A 20,019-nucleotide genomic window follows, 5' to 3' on the forward strand; every position below is an offset into this window, starting at 1 on the left:
AAAAACAAAATATGAAAGTGCAAAACCCCTAAGAGAAAAGCTACACTGGCTTCCACTTAAAGAACATATCGTGTTTAAGATCTGCACACTAGTTCATAAAATCATTCACGGAGAGGCCCCGACCTACATGTCAGACCTGGTCGACTTACCACCCAGGAATGCTAACAGATCATCCCGCACATTCCTTAATCCTCACTTCCCCAGCTGTAAAGGTCTAAAATACAGAGTAACACATGCATCTAGTTTTTCCTACATGAGTACGCAGTTGTGGAATGCATTGCCACTCAACCTAAAAACAATTTATGAACTAATTAACTTTCATAAATCTCTGAAGACCTATCTCTTCAACAAGACATACCACAACGATCAATAACTGTAAATGTAACACATCACCACTGTACCTTATATTCTGAATTTTTTTCTTCCTATATCTGTTTGCTTAATTCTATTATGTCATCCATGTTATCTATGTAACTCCTATTGTTATCTTTTACTGTGGTATGGCGAACGCCATAACGGAACATTGTAAGCCACATTGAGCCTGCAAATAGGTGGGAAAATGTGGGATACAAGTACAACAAATAAAAATAAACACAATTAATAAAATGTTTTCAAAAACATCTACAGTGATGTGAAATAGTTTTACCCCTCCTGATTTCTCCTGTTATTGCATATATGTCACACTGAATGGTTTCTGATATTTAAATAAAATATTAGACAAAGGGAACCTGAGTAAACATTAACACAGTTTTATAAATTATTACTTCATTGATTTAAGAAACAAAGGGTCCCTTTTACCAAACTGCAGCAAAAGGGGGCCTGCGCTGGCGTGTTTTTGACGCATGCTGAGGCCCCTATTACAGCAGCAGGTAAAAGGCAGGGTTTTCTTTTTTAAAGAAATGTGTGTGTGGAAAGTGAAGCACTTGCCACGCATCCATTTTGGGTGGGAACACTTACTGCCATCCACTGAGGTGGTAAGGACTCCCGCACTACCCTGGCGGTAACTGGGCAGTCATTACCACCGGGTACACACTGGTGCTACAACAACAGAAAAATTTTAATGCCAGATCTGACGCATGCTGGGGATGGAAACTACCACTGGGCTGCCTTTTTAGCTAGCGGTATCATTCTTTTGTGGTTCATAAATAAAAATGATTAAAAAAAAAAAACTTGTTTAGGACTTAAACCAATGCTAATGTTAGAAGGTATGCCCGTGCAAGTCTCTATGACTTAACCTACACGTGTGGGTTCCCATACTAAACTCTCCTTGTGAAAGATACATTTTTTTTGCACTACAAGTGTAAGAAAATATTTCAATACATTTTCCCCATGCCATACTTTGTATTGTTACTGGAATATTTTTACTGCTGTAATTTTCTATTGCTCATGTTTGACTTATTCTTACTGCACACCGCCTTGAGTGAATTTCTTCAAAAAGGCAGTAAATGAAACCCAATAAATACATAAATAAATAATTTAAAGCACAGTCCACAATTTTACTGAAACATCTTTAATAACACAATATAGCAGAATATATACTCACGTTATCAAAATTCTTTTTAACAATTGGCTCATAAAAGCCAATAGCCTCTTTATATTTGTTCTCCTGCATGAAAAGAACATGAGCTACATTCAGTTTCCACACATCGTGCTCATTGCAGAATTCTACAGACTTGCGAAAGATTTTTTCCACCATCTGATAATTCTCCAAGTTCCAGTAGATTTTGGCTTGTGCCATTAACACTGGGATATACCTGAAAAAGTTTGCACATATTAATATATTTTGGATATAAAAACACCTTGAAAAAGTACTGGAAATCAAGATCTACCAGAGGGTTTATTTTTCATATAAGCGATACTACCACAGAAGAAAGACTCCACCCAGCTTCAGTCCCATAGTAATCCCATAGAAGTAAAGTCATTCTGGCAGAATGAACAGCATTCTATGACAGCAAGAATAAGACAAATGCCTTCCTTCTTTGTGACAATATAAATGAATGTAGAGCTGCCAATCTAACTCCATATGGTCATAAGACTCCGACAGCCCTTATTTTCTAACTACAAAGCAAAACAAGGCTGTGCTGAAATGGAAAGTTAGCTAGCAAACCAAGTGTAAAAATCAAGTAAACCAGGATTGGATTAACATCTCATGACATGGAGTTAGGCCAGCAGGAGAACATTGGTGAAACCAAAACCAGGGAATATCTGTGTCTGGAAGAGGACAGCTTCATTCATACATGACTAATAATATACACATGTGGGAGTAATTTTATAATAGGACATCTATAAACATTTCTAATAGTGCTCCAATTTTATGAGGGCAACATATGTGATTTGATAAAAACAGGCTCCCAGACGGTAAAGCGAATGCTACATACCTGTAGAAGGTATTCTCCGAGGACAGCAGGCTGATTGTTCTCACTGATGGGTGACGTCCACGGCAGCTCCTCCAATCGGAACACTTTTCTAGCAAAGTCCTTTGCTAGTCCTCGCAAGCCGATGCGCATGCGCGGCCGTCTTCCCGCCCGAACCGGCTCGTGTTCGTCAGTCCCATATGTAGCAAAACAAAGGCAAGGGAAGACACAACTCCACAGGGGAGGCGGGCGGGTTTGTGAGAACAATCAGCCTGCTGTCCTCGGAGAATACCTTCTACAGGTATGTAGCATTCGCTTTCTCCGAGGACAAGCAGGCTGCTTGTTCTCACTGATGGGGTATCCCTAGCCCCCAGGCTCACTCAAAACAACAACCATGGTCAATTGGGCCTCGCAACGGCGAGGACATAACTGAGATTGACCTAACAATTTTTCCAACTAACTGAGAGTGCAGCCTGGAACAGAATAAACATGGGCCTAGGGGGGTGGAGTTGGATTCTAAACCCCGAACATATTCTGAAGCACTGACTGCCCGAACCGACTGTCGCGTCGGGTATCCTGCTGCAAGCAGTAATTAGATGTGAATGTGTGGACAGATGACCACGTCGCAGCTTTGCAAATCTCTTCAATAGTGGCTGACTTCAAGTGGGCTACCGACGCTGCCATGGCTCTAACATTATGAGCCGTGACATGACCTTCAAGAGCCAGCCCAGCCTGGGCGTAAGTGAAGGAAATGCAATCTGCTAGCCAATTGGATATGGTGCGTTTCCCTACAGCCACTCCCCTCCTGTTGGGATCAAAAGAAAAAAACAATTGGGCGGACTGTCTGTTGGGCTGTGTCCGCTCCAGGTAGAAGGCCAATGCTCTCTTGCAGTCCAATGTGTGCAGCTGACGTTCAGCAGGGCAGGAATGAGGACGGGGAAAGAATGTTGGCAAGACAATTGACTGGTTCAGATGGAACTCCGACACAACCTTTGGCAAGAACTTAGGGTGAGTGCGGAGGATTATTCTGTTATGATGAAATTTGGTGTAAGGGGCCTGGGCTACCAGGGCCTGAAGCTCACTGACTCTACGAGCTGAAGTAACTGCCACCAAGAAAATGACCTTCCAGGTCAAGTACTTCAGATGGCAGGAGTTCAGTGGCTCAAAAGGAGGTTTCATCAGCTGGGTGAGAACGACATTGAGATCCCATGACACTGTAGGAGGCTTGACAGGGGGCTTTGACAAAAGCAAACCTCTCATGAAGCGAACAACTAAAGGCTGTCCTGAGATCGGCTTACCTTCCACACGGTAATGGTATGCACTGATTGCACTAAGGTGAACTCTTACAGAGTTGGTCTTGAGACCAGACTCAGACAAGTGCAGAAGGTATTCAAGCAGGGTCTGTGTAGGACAAGAGCGAGGATCTAGGACCTTGCTGTCACACCAGACGGCAAACCTCCTCCATAGAAAGAAGTAACTCCTCTTAGTGGAATCTTTCCTGGAAGCAAGCAAGACACGGGAGACACCCTCCGACAGACCCAAAGAGGCAAAGTCTACGCTCTCAACATCCAGGCCGTGAGAGCCAGAGACCGGAGGTTGGGATGCAGAAGCGCCCCTTCGTCCTGTGTGATGAGGGTCGGAAAACACTCCAATCTCCACGGTTCTTCGGAGGACAACTCCAGAAGAAGAGGGAACCAAATCTGACGCGGCCAAAAAGGAGCAATCAGAATCATGGCGCCTCAGTCTTGCTTGAGTTTCAACAAAGTCTTCCCCACCAGAGGTATGGGAGGATAAGCATACAGCAGACCCTCCCCCCAGTCCAGGAGGAAGGCATCCGATGCCAGTCTGCCGTGGGCCTGAAGCATGGAACAGAACTGAGGGACTTTGTGGTTGGCTCGAGATGCGAAGAGATCTACCAAGGGGGTGCCCCACACCTGGAAGATCTGTCGCACTACCCTGGAATTGAGCGACCACTCGTGAGGTTGCATAATCCTGCTCAACCTGTTGGCCAGACTGTTGTTTACGCCTGCCAGATATGTGGCTTGGAGCACCATGCCGTGACAGCGAGCCCAGAGCCACATGCTGACGGCCTTCTGACACAGGGGGCGAGATCCGGTGCCCCCCTGCTTGTTGATGTAATACATGGCAACCTGGTTGTCTGTCTGAATTTGGATAATTTGGTGGGACAGCCGATCTCTGAAAGCCTTCAGAGCGTTCCAGACCGCTCGTAACTCCAGGAGATTGATCTGCAGATCGCTTTCCTGGAGGGACCAGCTTCCTTGGGTGTGAAGCCCATCGACATGAGCTCCCCACCCCAGGAGAGACGCATCCGTAGTCAGCACTTTTTGTGGCTGAGGAATTTGGAAAGGACGTCCCAGAGTCAAATTGGACCAAATCGTCCACCAATATAGGGATTTGAGAAAACTCGTGGACAGGTGGATTACGTCTTCTAGATCCCCAGCAGCCTGAAACCACTGGGAAGCTAGGGTCCATTGAGCAGATCTCATGTGAAGGCGGGCCATGGGAGTCACATGAACTGTGGAGGCCATGTGGCCCAGCAATCTCAACATCTGCAGAGCTGTGACCTGCTGGGACGCTCGCACCCGCGAGACGAGGGACAACAAGTTGTTGGCTCTCGCCTCTGGGAGATAGGCACGAGCCGTCCGAGAATCCAGCAGAGCTCCTATGAATTCGAGTTTCTGCACTGGGAGAAGGTGGGACTTTGGATAATTTATCACAAACCCCAGTAGCTCCAGGAGGCGAATAGTCATCTGCATGGACTGTAGAGCTCCTGCCTCGGATGTGTTCTTCACCAGCCAATCGTCGAGATATGGGAACACGTGCACCCCCAGCCTGCGAAGTGCTGCTGCTACTACAGCCAAGCACTTCGTGAACACTCTGGGCGCAGAGGCGAGCCCAAAGGGTAGCACACAGTACTGGAAGTGACGTGTGCCCAGCTGAAATCGCAGATACTGTCTGTGAGTTGGCAGTATCGGGATGTGAGTGTAGGCGTCCTTCAAGTCCAGAGAGCATAGCCAATCGTTTTCCTGAATCATGGGAAGAAGGGTGCCCAGGGAAAGCATCCTGAACTTTTCTTTGACCAGATATTTGTTCAGGGCCCTTAGGTCTAGGATGGGACGCATCCCCCCTGTTTTCTTTTCCACAAGGAAGTACCTGGAATAGAATCCCAGCCCTTCCTGCCCGGATGGCACGGGCTCGACTGCATTGGCGCTGAGAAGGGTGGAGAGTTCCTCTGCAAGTACCTGCTTGTGTTGGAAGCTGTAAGACTGAGCTCCCGGTGGACAATTTGGAGGTTTTGAGGCCAAATTGAGGGTGTATCCTTGCCGGACTATTTGGAGAACCCACTGATCGGAGGTTATGAGAGGCCACCTTTGGTGAAAAGCTTTCAACCTCCTTCCGACCGGCAGGTCGCCCGGCACTGACACTTGGATGTCGGCTATGCTCTGCTGGAGCCAGTCAAAAGCTCGTCCCTTGCTTTTGCTGGGGAGCCGAGGGGCCTTGCTGAGGCGCACGCTGCTGACGAGAGCGAGCGCGCTGGGGCTTAGCCTGGGCCTCAGGCTGTCGAGAAGGAGGATTGTACCTATGCTTACCAGAAGAATAGGGAACAGTCTTCCTTCCCCCAAAAAATCGTCTACCTGTAGAGGTAGAAGCTGAAGGCTGCCGGCGGGAGAACTTGTCGAAAGCGGTATCCCGCTGGTGGAGCTGCTCTACCACCTGTTCGACTTTCTCTCCAAAAATGTTATCCGCACGGCAAGGCGAGTCCGCAATCCGCTGCTGGATTCTATTCTCCAGGTCGGAGGCACGCAGCCATGAGAGTCTGCGCATCACCACACCTTGAGCAGTGGCCCTGGACGCAACATCAAAGGTGTCATACACCCCTCTGGCCAGGAATTTTCTGCACGCCTTCAGCTGCCTGACCACCTCCTGAAATGGTTTGGCTTGCTCAGGGGGGAGCTTGTCCACCAAGCCCGCCAACTGCCACACATTGTTCCGCATGTGTATGCTCGTGTAGAGCTAGTAAGACTGGATTTTGGCCACGAGCATAGAAGAATGGTAGGCCTTCCTCCCAAAGGAGTCTAAGGTTCTAGAGTCCTTGCCCGGGGGCGCCGAAGCATGCTCCCTAGAACTCTTAGCCTTCTTTAGGGCCAAATCACAACTCCAGATTCGTGAGGCAACTGAGTGCGCATCAGCTCTGGGTCCCCATGGATCCGGTACTGGGACTCGATCTTCTTGGGAATGTGGGGATTACTTAATGGCTTGGTCCAGTTCGCCAGCAATGTCTTTTTTAGGACATGATGCATGGGTACTGTGGACGCTTCCTTAGGTGGAGAAGGATAGTCCAGGAGCTCAAACATTTCAGCCCTGGGCTCGTCCTCCACAGCCACCGGGAAGGGGATGGCCGTAGACATCTCCCGGACAAAGGCCACAAAAGACAGGCTCTCGGGAGGAGAAAGCTGCCTTTCAGGGGAGGGAGTGGGATCCGAAGGAAGGCCATCAGACTCCTCGTCAGAGAAATATCTGATGTCCTCCTCCTCCTCCCACGAGGCCTCACCATCGGTATCAGACACAAGTTCACGGACCTGTGTCTGAAGCCGTGCCCGGCTCGACTCCGTGGAACCACGGCCACGGTGTGGGCGTCGAGAGGTAGACTCCCTCACCCGCACCGGCGAAGCTCCCTCCGCCGACGTCGTCGGGGAGCCTTCCTGGGAGGCGACCGCAGTCGGTACCGCAAGCGGCACCGATGTCGGAGACCTCACCCCGGGCAAGGGGCCAGCCGGCGCCTCACTCGACGGTACCAGAGGCGCAAGCACCCCCGGTACCGGAGGGGAAGGGCGCAACAGCTCTCCCAGGATCTCTGGGAGAATGGCCCGGAGACTCTCGTGCAGAGCGGCTGTAGAGAAAGACATGGAAGCCGATGCAGGTGTCGATGTCAAAGTCTGTTCCGGGCATGGAGGCTGTTCCGGGCTGTCCAAAGTGGAGCGCATCGACACCTCCTGAACAGAGGGTGAGCGGTCCTCTCGGTGCCGATGCCTACTGGGTGCCGACTCCTTCGGCGACCCAGAGCTCTCGGTACCGACACGGGAAGGAGACCGGTGTCGATGCTTCTTTGACTTTTTCAAATGAAGCATGTCACCGGAGCTTCCCGGCACCGACGAGGAGGACGTAGAATCCAGCCGTCGCTTCCTCGGGGCCGAGGCCGAAGAAGGTCGGTCTCGGGGGGGGGGGGGGGGGGGCTGTACCGCAGGAGCCCTCAGGGTAGGGGAGACCCACCCGAAGGCTCACCGCCACCAGCAGGGGAATGGACAGCCCTCACCTGCACTCCAGTCGAAGCACCACCGTCCGACGACATCAGCAGAAGTGGAGGTCCCGGTACCACCGACGCCGACGCAGCCTTCCGATGTCTCGGCCCCGATGCAGAGGGTCGATGCTTCGATGCACTCGATGCAGTCGCGGCCGAGGACGGAGGTCTTGACGCTGCCGACGTTGATGCACTCGATACTCCCGGTGCCAATGAAGAGCCCGAGAACAAAAAGTTCCACTGGGCCAATCTCGCTACCTGAGTCCTTTTCTGTAAAAGGGCGCAAAGACTACAGGCCTGCGGGCGGTGCCCAGCCCCCAGACACTGAAGACACGACGCGTGCCTGTCAGTGAGTGAGATTACCCGGGCGCACTGGGTGCACTTCTTGAAGCCGCTGGGAGACTTCGATGACATGGGCGGAAAAATCACGCCGGCGAAATCAAAACTCGTAATTGCGGTAAGGCACCAAAAAAGATGGGAAGAAAAAAATTCGACCCGAGGCCTCAAAAGGGCCTACCCCGAAAACGAAAGAAACTTAACGGGGCAAAAACTGGAAATACCGGAGGGGGAAAAAGACCGAAAAGGCCTTCTTCCGAAATCCTTTTCCCTTTTTTTTTTTTTTTCGCGAAAAAGTCAAAAAGACGCGCGAGGTCGACTTAAGGGGCGCGAACAGCGTAACACGACCGTACCGAGCGCGGACAAAAGAAGACTGACGAACACGAGCCGGTTCGGGCGGGAAGACGGCCGCGCATGCGCGGTGCGCATCGGCGCGCGAGGACTAGCAAAGGACTTTGCTAGAAAAGTGTTCCGATTGGAGGGGCTGCCGTGGACGTCACCCATCAGTGAGAACAAGCAGCCTGCTTGTCCTCGGAGAAATTTAAGTATCTCAATTGGAAGATACTGATAACCGTATTTTTGATAACATTAACATCTGTCACACGTATTGGAGAAATCCAAGCGTTGGTACATTTTCCTCATTATACCCAATTTCTACATGACAAGGTTATTCTTCGTCCTCATCCAAAATTCTTACCAAAGGTGATTTCAACATTTCACCTTAATCAGGCCTTGTTTCTGCTGGTGTTTTATCCTCCTCCTGCTGAATCTGATGAGCAGCGGACAATGCATACACTTGATTGTGTCAGAGCACTCTCAATTTATATTCACCAAACTCAATCTCCACAAAGACCATCTCAACTGTTTTTATCATTAAATCGCTCAACTCCTTCTCCAGTTACAAAACAAACTTTGTCACAATGGATTGCTAAATGCATTCAATTTTGTTACTTGGACCACACTTCATTTCATGAACAATCTCCTTCATATGTGACCGCGCACAAACCGAGAGCAATGGCTGCTACGACAGCCCATTTGAACATAGCATCATTTACAGACATTTGCAGCACACATCCACAGACAGACCCAGTCTCTACATACCTTTCCGAAGAATTATTGCTTGGACACTGCTTCACATGCTGACTCCACTTTTGGGCATACAGTACTGGCTTCTTCTATGGGACAACTGATTGCCTCCATGTACACAGGTACACATTTTGTTACATTTCTATGTAAATATATATTAATTATAACAGTCTGTAACCTGCGTTATTCAGCTTGGGAGTCTTCAACTGTGTGGCTACCAGATCTTCTGATCCATGGAGAAATGAAAGTTGTTTACCTGTAACGATAGTTCTCTATGGATAGAAGATCTGCTAGCCATACAGACCCTCCCTCCCTCTCCTCAGTTGTCATTTTTGCTTTTTTCATCAAACTGTCAGGGGGCGGGGTTACATGCATTATATTGATATACAATGAGTGGGAAAGAAGGGATATGCTAGTAGATACTTTTAAACATTTTATTAGCTTGCAGAATGACCGGGTCAGTTGCATCACTGTGAAGTCACTTCAACTGTGTGGCTACCAGATCTTCTGATCATGGAAAACAATTGAATGAAGGAGACAGAACAGGAGTAGCCAGGAAAGGATGAGAAAGACTACGGCAGGGTGTGGGGGGTGGACAAAGTGCGCAAGAGACAGAATGAATGCACTACTGGGAGGGAGGGGGCAAAGGGTGACAGAGAAACAAAATGCAGTACTGGGAGGAGGGCAGCAAAAGTTGAGAGAGAATGCAGTACTGGGAGGGAGGGGGCAAAGGGTGAGAGAGAGAAAGAATGCAGTATTAGTAGGGAGGGGGCAGGCAAAGGGTGAGAGAGACATAGAATGCAATAGTGGGAGGAAGGGGACAAAGGGTGAGAGAGACAGAATGCAGTACTGGGAGGAGGCAAAGGGTGAGACACACAGAATGCAGTACTGGGAGGGAGGGGGCAAAGGGTGAGAGAGACACAATGCAGTACTGTGAGGAGACCAAAGGGTGAGAAACAGAATACAGTACCTGGAGGGAGGGGGTAGGCAAAGGGTGAGAGATAGAATGCAGTACTGGGAGGGAGGGGTAGACAAAGGGTGAGAGAGAAGGAATACAGTATTGGGAGGGGGCAAAGGGTGAGAGAGAGTCAGAATGCAGTACTGGGAGGGAGGAGCAAAGAGGGAGGGACAGAATGCAGTACTAGGAAGGAGGGGCAAAGGGTGAATGCAGTACTAGGAGGGAGGGGGCAAAGGGTGAGAGACACTACTACTACTACTTATCACAGAATGCAGTACTGGGAGGGAGAGGGCCAAAGGGTGAGAGCGACACAGAATGCAGTACTAGGAGGGAGGAGCAAAGAGGGAGGGACAGAATGCAGTACTAGGAGGGAGGGGGCAGGCAAAGGGTGACAGAGACAGAACCCAGTAATGGGAGGGAAGGGGAAGCAAACGGTGAGAGAGAGACAGAATGCAGTAGAGGGAAGGAGAGGGCAAAGGATAAGGGAGGGAGGGTGGGGAGCAAAGGGTCTGAGAGAGAGAGGGGTGGGGGGGGGGGAATGACATATAGTTTCTGATCCCCCTCCCCTTGCAGCACACATCCACAGACAGACCCACCTGGCTTACCCTGCCCTCTTGGATCAAATAGCATAAGGAAGAAGTAAGCGGGCTACGGCTGCACATCAGACTACTTCCTCCTCCTCTGCTGGCTTGGGTCCACTGCTTATTTGAACCACACAGGACTCTCTATAGTTATATAGTGCAAATAAGCAATTGAGCCCAGGTCAGCAGCGGAGGAGGAAATGGTCTGATACGCAGCTGCTTGCTTCTTCTTTAATGTAAGAGGGTCCTGGAGGAAGATACGGCAATGTGGGTAACAAGGAAAGAAAGAAAAGGTAGAGCAGAAATGGGCAACCTCAGTCTTCAGCCCTTGAGGACTGAAGTTGCCCACCCCCTGAGGTAGAGGTTGAAGGCTAAGAGACAGAAAACAAGGGGGCAGAAAGCTGTGCGAAGGGAAAACATTCAAGGGGAAGTGGGTGAGAAAAAGCTGGGAAGGGTGGAACCAGAAGAGTTATATTACTGGGGAAGGAGAAAGTTGGGGGACTGGTCAGGCCTTACGACTGGGGAAATTCTGCATGAACATATTACAAATGAAGAATGCAGAATTTTAAAATACTGTGCGTAAAATTTTCAGTTTGTGCTGAATTCCCCCACGAGTAATAGGTAAGGTTCTCACTGTTTGACTCATACCATTAGTACTACTGTTGTATGACATGTTTGCTACATGTATGTTGAGTTCACAGTTCAGATTTTCTTCAAGTTTTATTCACAATGTGCTTGCTTGTTGTTGGATTTTACAGTGGTGGAAATAAGTATTTGATCCCTTGCTGATTTTGTAAGTTTGCCCACTGACAAAGACATGAGCAGCCCATAATTGAAGGGTAGGTTATTGGTAACAGTGAGAGATAGCACATCACAAATTAAATCCGGAAAATCACATTGTGGAAAGTATATGAATTTATTTGCATTCTGCAGAGGGAAATAAGTATTTGATCCCCCACCAACCAGTAAGAGATCTGGCCCCTACAGACCAGGTAGATGCTCCAAATCAACTCGTTACCTGCATGACAGACAGCTGTCGGCAATGGTCACCTGTATGAAAGACACCTGTCCACAGACTCAGTGAATCAGTCAGACTCTAACCTCTACAAAATGGCCAAGAGCAAGGAGCTGTCTAAGGATGTCAGGGACAAGATCATACACCTGCACAAGGCTGGAATGGGCTACAAAACCATCAGTAAGACGCTGGGCGAGAAGGAGACAACTGTTGGTGCCATAGTAAGAAAATGGAAGAAGTACAAAATGACTGTCAATTGACAAAGATCTGGGGCTCCACGCAAAATCTCACCTCGTGGGGTATCCTTGATCATGAGGAAGGTTAGAAATCAGCCTACAACTACAAGGGGGGAACTTGTCAATGATCTCAAGGCAGCTGGGACCACTGTCACCACGAAAACCATTGGTAACACATTACGACATAACGGATTGCAATCCTGCAGTGCCCGCAAGGTCCCCCTGCTCCGGAAGGCACATGTGACGGCCCGTCTGAAGTTTGCCAGTGAACACCTGGATGATGCCGAGAGTGATTGGGAGAAGGTGCTGTGGTCAGATGAGACAAAAATTGAGCTCTTTGGCATGAACTCAACTCGCCGTGTTTGGAGGAAGAGAAATGCTGCCTATGACCCAAAGAACACCGTCCCCACTGTCAAGCATGGAGGTGGAAATGTTATGTTTTGGGGGTGTTTCTCTGCTAAGGGCACAGGACTACTTCACCGCATCAATGGGAGAATGGATGGGGCCATGTACCGTACAATTCTGAGTGACAACCTCCTTCCCTCCGCCAGGGCCTTAAAAATGGGTCGTGGCTGGGTCTTCCAGCACGACAATGACCCAAAACATACAGCCAAGGCAACAAAGGAGTGGCTCAGGAAGAAGCACATTAGGGTCATGGAGTGGCCTAGCCAGTCACCAGACCTTAATCCCATTGAAAACTTATGGAGGGAGCTGAAGCTGCGAGTTGCCAAGCGACAGCCCAGAACTCTTAATGATTTAGAGATGATCTGCAAAGAGGAGTGGACCAAAATTCCTCCTGACATGTGTGCAAACCTCATCATCAACTACAGAAGACGTCTGACCGCTGTGCTTGCCAACAAGGGTTTTGCCACCAAGTATTAGGTCTTGTTTGCCAGAGGGATTAAATACTTATTTCCCTCTGCAGAATGCAAATAAATTCATATACTTTCCACAATGTGATTTTCCGGATGTAATTTGTGATGTGCTATCTCTCACTGTTACCAATAACCTACCCTTCAATTATGGGCTGCTCATGTCTTTGTCAGTGGGCAAACTTACAAAATCAGCAAGGGATCAAATACTTATTTCCACCACTGTATGTTGCTATTGCACCGATGACAAGAGAATAAGAATATATTTTGTTTGTTGTGACTTTCATGGAGAAATGTCCTAGTTATGCTCTACACCTATTTGTTGTGTGTGTGTGTGTGTCTGTGTGAGTGTGTGTGGGGGGCAGGGTAGTTTGGACTTCTGTGAATGCACAGCATGTTTATATTTAACTCAGAATTGCTATACTATCACGTCTGACTAAAGGTCTGAAGGTAATGTATGATGTGTCATATGCATATATCATTAGAACCAGGACAACTGCTACCAAAACCAATATTTATTAATTTTTTGATAGAGTACCCTCAGAATTCTCCACAATTTTTGGCAATTTGTAATGAACTGTTGCCCAGTGGTACAGCACTTCCTTCATAGGGTTACTCTTCTTTTATCGTGTTACGTGCTATTAGTGTCATATAGTGATAATACATTTGCAACAACCTTCACCAGCTACAGTCATTAACCGTTTCTTTCAAAAATAGCATAGACTTTCATAGAAACTGGACTTATCTTTGTCTATCCAGCATCTTCACAATCTCCGTGCTCAAGGCTGTCAAAGAGCAGAAATGAATAACTGACTGCCTTCTCCTGGAAGCGCCTGACGCCGGAGGTTTCAAACTCCTTTCCTCAGGGATTCGGGTTAAAGCTGATTTCCAGCTCCGCAGCGTGTCGGGCGCTTCCAGGTGGTGACATCACCCAAAACTCAGAAACCTCTGGCTTCTGAGAATGCCTATTAAAGGGATGCAACTTCACTTTCTCCACGGACAAGCAAGATCACAACAGTCACATATGGGGAGACTCCCAAGCTTAAGGTTGTAAGAAACAAAACATCAGCACACAAGGTAAGAGAGCTATGCACCTGGGAGCTTTTTCTGAAGTCCATTGCAGTGCCCCCTAGGGTGCCCAGTTGGTGTCCTGGCATGTCAGGGGGACCAGTGCACTACGAATGCTGGCTCCTCCCACGACCAAAGGGCTTGGATTTGGTCGTTTCTGAGATGGGCGTCCTCGGGTTCCATTGTCACCGAAAATCGGGGACGACCATCTCTAAGGTCAACCTAAATGTGGAGATTTGGGCGTCCCCGACTGTATTATTGAAACGAAAGATGGCTGCCCATTTCGTTTCGATAATACGGGTTTCCCCACCCCTTCGCGGGGACGTCTTGCGAGGACACCCTCAAGAAAACTTGGGCACCTCGTTCGATTATGCCCCTCCATGTGTAACAGAAGGAAACACAATCTGCGATCCATGTGAATAGAGTTCTCTTAACTTGGACACTTGTTTTATTTGAATTGTATGCAAGAAATAGCTGTGCTAGTGTGTTATGTGATGCAGTCCTCTTTAGATATATCAGACAAATACATTTAAATCCAGGATATGGAGTCTCTGCTGCTGTAGATCTATATGCAGCAACAGGAAGAAAATAGGTAGTATAATGTTTTGTGGAACTCAGATGCTACCTTTAGTAGATTGCGTTCTCAGAACTACCCAATCATTTTAAAACTGTGTATAAGGGTGGTAATGAACCAAGGTTTGCAAATCACCAATTCTAACATGCAGATGTAATGGCAAGGAGTAACATGTTTTAAAATAGAGACATTTTAGCTCTGCTGAATCCAATGATTTGATGGGTCCATGAATTCAGAGAGGACCAGACTCAGAGCCCATTGTTTGACTGATATTTTATCATGAGACCTACTGTTCATGAGAACTTTCATACATCCAGATGGATTGTTTATCTCCATGTTCATGGTATGCAACTATGGTACTGAGATGAACTTTGTGGCACTACTGAGTTAAGAATCTGATAAGAGTGAGGAGATAGAGAAGCCAGTTGCATATGGAACATTTAAAAGAACCCTTCTCTTGTGCTACGTACCAATCTGTGAACTTTTTTCCATTTGTAAAAATAAGACTTTCTAGTAGTCCTTTTTCTAGATGCCAGTAACATATTTGTGACCTCAATGGACAATTGGAGATCTACGAATACACCCCTCAACATCTAGCTGATAGGGCAAAAGATTATAGGTTGAGATTGATGAGTGTGCATCCTCACTGAGTGATTAGTCATGGCTAAGTCAGGAGTACTATAGAAGGTTCCTGGCTCAGACACAGAAAGTAAGGAAACTAGATCTGTTTTGGTCAATTAGGCACAATTAGTTAAGCATGCTGATTCCCTGCATACCTTTTGAAATGTTTTCAGTATCAGTGGAATTGGTGGATAGGTATAAAAAGACAATGCTTCCACAATACTGCAAAAGCATCCTCTGAGAGGCAAATGTTGCTGAGATGGTGAGAATAGAATGCTGGACATATCTTTTTCTATTCTGCCATGAAGAGATTTACTTGAGGATGACCCCAATGCTGAAATAAATGTTGGATGACCTTAATGTCTAAAATATCATTTATGAGGACCCAACTGCTGCCACTCAGTTGCCCTGGTAAATTTGAAGACATGAAAAAGATAATTAGTGTTACTGCTAGATTTCAGATTCTCAGTGATTCCTAGGAGAAGCACAATGATCCAGTGCACCACCATTTGTTTATAAAGAACATAACCTGACAATCCATTTGGACTTGTACGATATGTTCTGAGATGCTGTCCACAAAGGCTTGAATGGTGTAAAAAAATGCTCCGAGTTCTAGTTGGTTTAGATGGAGCTTTCTCTTCAAGTGGGACCATATACTTCCTATTTGATGATCTAGATGGGTTTGACAAATGCAGCTACCTCCACAACTCCAGCTTCCACCCTTCACATACAAAAAGATCCATTATTTACAGCCAAGCCACAAGATAGCACCATATCTGCTCTGACCCAGGGGACAGAGACAGACATCTTGAAATCCTGACTGCATCCTTCGAACAGAAAGGCTACACCCCCAAAATAATCTCCAAGAATATTGCCTCCTCCCTCAAAACACCCAGGGAAAATCTGCTACAGTATAAAGAAAAAAAGCCACAGACAGAATCCCCCTTAAAGTGACATACAACCCAGAGCTGGAAAAATTAAGAAAAATTATAAAAGATCTATAGCTTCTACTCCAGGAGGATGAATTACTGAAAGAGATATTCCCATCCCCACCAGTACTGGCTTTCTGACAGCCACCCAACTTAAAACACAAGCTAATTAGAAGTAAGCTCCCAACACAGACTCAAAAAGATAAGAATGGCACACAGCCTTGCAATATATCCAGCTGCAAACTATGCCAAAACATTTCACAGAACCCCACGGTCATTCACAAAGGAAAAATATTCAACATTAAGGAATCTTTCACGTGCTCATCTTCCAATGTGGTATATATCATTCAGTGTAAAAAATGCAACGAAGGCTGCTACAATGGAGAAACAAGTCAGATGCTAAAGAAGAGATTTAATTTACATAGACACCATATGAAAAATGCTAGTACCAATCAGGATGTCACCTCTGTGGGGCAGAACTTTACAAAACCAGAACACTGTACCAGTGATTTCATGGTAAGAATCCTGAAAGGGAACTTTAAAACAATACAGAATCATAAGACCTTTGAAGCCAGAATGATTAAATTAAATATTTTGACACCCACCAGATGGGACTTAACAAAGACCTGGGTTTTCTAGCCCATTATAAACCATAAAATTGTACTGCTTTGTCACCCTCCTATCTCCATGCATATCTCCCTGTCTCTCATCCACCCGACTCTTCCTGTCTCTCACCTATCCACCCCCATCCTGTTAGACTGTCACTGAAATGCTTTACTTATATATACTGTCATCTACCAACATTTGCTTATTTCCGATCTGACGAAGAAGGGCAACCTTCGAAAGCTAATCAAGAAATGTATTAAGTTTTGTCCAAAAAAAAAAAGGTATCATCTTATTTTCTTTTCCATGTTTTATTTTGTTTTATTTCTATTGATTAACAAATTGCATTGGAAGCATCTGCTGTTAATGTTATTTGAGGTTGTGGTTAGTGAAACAACCTCCCTCTGAGCAGGTTGGTGGGATCCTTCCACCATTCCAGAGCTGTCCGAATATTGTCATTTGAATCTGGTATGAAAGAGGCTGAGCATGTTGGAATTTTAGCTTCTTCATGTGCAGCTGGGCAAACAGGCTACTTGCACTGTCGCTGCCATGTGACACATTAGTCTCAGTAGCTGTCTTGTAGTAGCCTGTGCAGAGAAATGACATAGTAACATGGTATAAGACAGCAGATAAAGACCCCCATGGTCTATCCAGTCAGCCCAAATTGTGGTGAAAACTAGATCAATATGACTTGACCTTCTAGGTGGTACGAAGGCTATTTGACAAGATATGAATCTGCTCCTATAAATTCTAGTGTTTGTATAGGAAAATGTTGAGTTCTCAATTGATTATAAATCCCAGGGCTTTCATAATCACTATGTCATAATTATTTGTTTTTGTCATAGTTTAACTCATTATAACCTTTTTAACTACATTTTAAAAACTTTTCATTTTTCGGCCCAAGAGGTCTTTCTTCAACCTAGGAACCATTGACCTTTCTCAGGTATGCGACTACTTGAGCTCTCCAGGCCATTGAGCCTTTTGAACTTGCATCAGCCATTTTTCCCTCCATGTCACTGAGGGTGCTCAGTGGCTTTAAAAAGTGTACTCAGTGTAATAGGACTATTTCAGGCAAAGACCTCCCATAACTGGTGTGTTCAGTACCTAGGTCCAGATCACCAAGACATTCTCTTTAACCTCTGTCAGCATATGCAGAAGAGGTCCATTAAATCCCGCAGAACTCAGTGTCAAAAACATTTTGGTTCTGCATCGCCCTTGGCATCTCTATAGAGCATGGCAGGAGATTCGGTCAAAGATGAGGAACCTGCATCAGCACTGATGTCAAGTGCACCCATACAGCATTGAGATGGTACTGTACTGGAGTCGATGCCACGTTCATTTTAGAGTTTCCAAGGCTGACCGCCTGTCGGTTTGGCGGTCTTGTCTTCATCACAGCCTGCTTTTCTGAAGAAGCTTTTTCCAGGAATTCATACATTTTATGGGTTTTTTGACTTCCTGGCCCTTGGTGACATTTGGGTACACTGAATGCAGTTTGTCACATTGTATGCTTTTTCATATTGAAGAAAAGCTTTGCCAACTCAAAATATCTCTCTTTTTTTTTTTTTTTTAAAGTATTAATGAAGTTTGACGAGAGGACTTAAAACTCAGCAGACACTATCATGGATGAAAAGAAATAGATGATCTGAGGAGAGCTGCTGGATGGGAATTCTCACACATGCTCAGAAGCTTTTCTAGAGTTTCTGAACTTTGGGACAAGAAACCGGCTCGGCTCTGTCAGGTAGTCACCCACACATGTGGCTATTGTGATCCTGCTTGTCCAGGCAGAAATAACCTTACATGGATAGTAGACGAGCAATTTTTAAAGGGGCCATAAAGCACTATTTAGCACACAGAAGTTCCTTTTGGAAATCGCCATCTTAATTGCTAAAAGTGGAGAAAGCATGACTTGGCAGCACATATTTAAGCAATTATGCAACAAGGGATATTATGACAGAATGAATGGGAAAGGGATTAACATGAAATTATCAGCCATAGTGGCACAAGCCAAGAAAAGAGTGGAAGCCACCAATGCCACAAGTTCAAAGAACACAGATTCCAAGGACATTCAATTGTAATGTTCCAAACTGTTTATTCATCAACAAAATATACAAGAAAAACCCAACATGGGCCTTGTTTCAGCACAATGGCGTTCGTCAGGGGTACTATATAGAGTTAATTAATCTACAGTGAGATATATACATGCAGCTCTGTAGACAAACAAATACCATATTTCTGAGAAGTTCAGAGAGAAGAGGACATTTCACTGGTAAGCGAACACTATTATGCTTTGTTCTTTGGGAACTTAGATTGGGGTTTAAAGGAGGAATTGTAGGTTAGTGATAGGCAAATAAAAATATAAAAAGCAAATTTTATCAACTAATCTCCATAATCTTTTCCACTTAGTTTTAAAAACTTTGTACCACAGCATTAACAGAAAGGATCTAGCAGGCACTGCAGGATCTAGTTTAGTATTAAGGGGGAATAAAAAGAGAGAGAGAGGGAAAAGCAAGCAGCACCTAGTTTAGAATTAAGAGGGGAATAAAAAGAGAGAGAGAGAGAGAGAGAGAGAGAGAGAGAGAGAGAGAGAGAGAGAGAGAGAGAGAAGCAAGCATTATTAACTAGTTGCCTTGGAGGGGCATAATTGAAAGGGGCGCCCAAGTTTTTCTGGGGCCGTCCTCGCAGGACGGCTCCTTGAAGGGGCGAGGAAACCCGTATTATCGAAACAAGATGGGCGTCCATCTTTCGTTTCCATAATACAGTCGGGGACACCCAAATCTCAACATTTAGGTCGACCTTAGAGATGGTCATCCTTAGGTCATCCTTAGAGATGGTCGTCCCCGGTTTTCGGCGATAATGGAAACCGAGGACACCCATCTCAGAAACGACCAAATCCAAGCCATTTGGTCGTGGAAGCAGCCAGCATCCGTAGTGCACTGGTCCCCCTGAAATGCCAGAACACCAACCGGGCACCCTAGGGGGCGTTGCAGTGGTCTTCAGAAATAGCTCCTAGGTTCATAGCTCCCTTACCTTGAGTGCTGAGCCCCCCAAATCCCCACTCCCCACAACTGTTCACCACTACCATAGCCCTAGGGGTGAAGGGGGGCACCTACATACTGCTGTCATGGAGCTGGGTATGACATTTGAGGCTGGCATAGAGGCTGGCAAAAAAAGTTTTAAAAGTTTTTTTTTAGGGTGGGAGGGGGTTGGTGACCACTGGGGGAGTAAGGGGAGGTCATCCCCGATTCCCTCCGGTGGTCATCTGGTCAGTTCGGGTACCTTTTTGAGGATTGGTCGCAAGAAAAAAAGGACCAAGTAAAGTCGCCCAAGTGTGCAGAACTCCAGTCCGGTGTTCCAGTCCAGTCTTGCCTCGTCTCTCCCTTGAAGGTGACCTTGCCTGCCACTGCCGCTCCACGGTAGTGGTCCAAGGACTCACGAACCCAGTGCGCCCGGGGAAGAAGCCTGACAG

General features: G+C 46.6%; 1 protein-coding gene across 3 annotated transcripts in view; it reads right to left on the bottom strand.

Annotated features, from left to right (window-relative positions):
• The window catches only part of LOC115472368 (tetratricopeptide repeat protein 30A), a 146,958-nt gene that overhangs the window by 38,294 nt on the left and 88,645 nt on the right, over positions 1–20,019 (bottom strand). For all 3 annotated transcript variants that reach the window (XR_003942515.1, XM_030206623.1, XM_030206615.1), the window contains one exon: positions 1,544–1,754. Coding sequence is in view for 2 of the 3 variants with exons in the window: in XM_030206623.1 (XP_030062483.1) it covers positions 1,544–1,754 (211 nt within the window). In the remaining variant the exon portion in view is untranslated. The remainder of the gene's footprint in view (positions 1–1,543; positions 1,755–20,019) is intronic.

Source organism: Microcaecilia unicolor, chromosome 1 (assembly GCF_901765095.1).
Source record: "Microcaecilia unicolor chromosome 1, aMicUni1.1, whole genome shotgun sequence".
Lineage (NCBI taxonomy): Eukaryota > Metazoa > Chordata > Amphibia > Gymnophiona > Siphonopidae > Microcaecilia > Microcaecilia unicolor.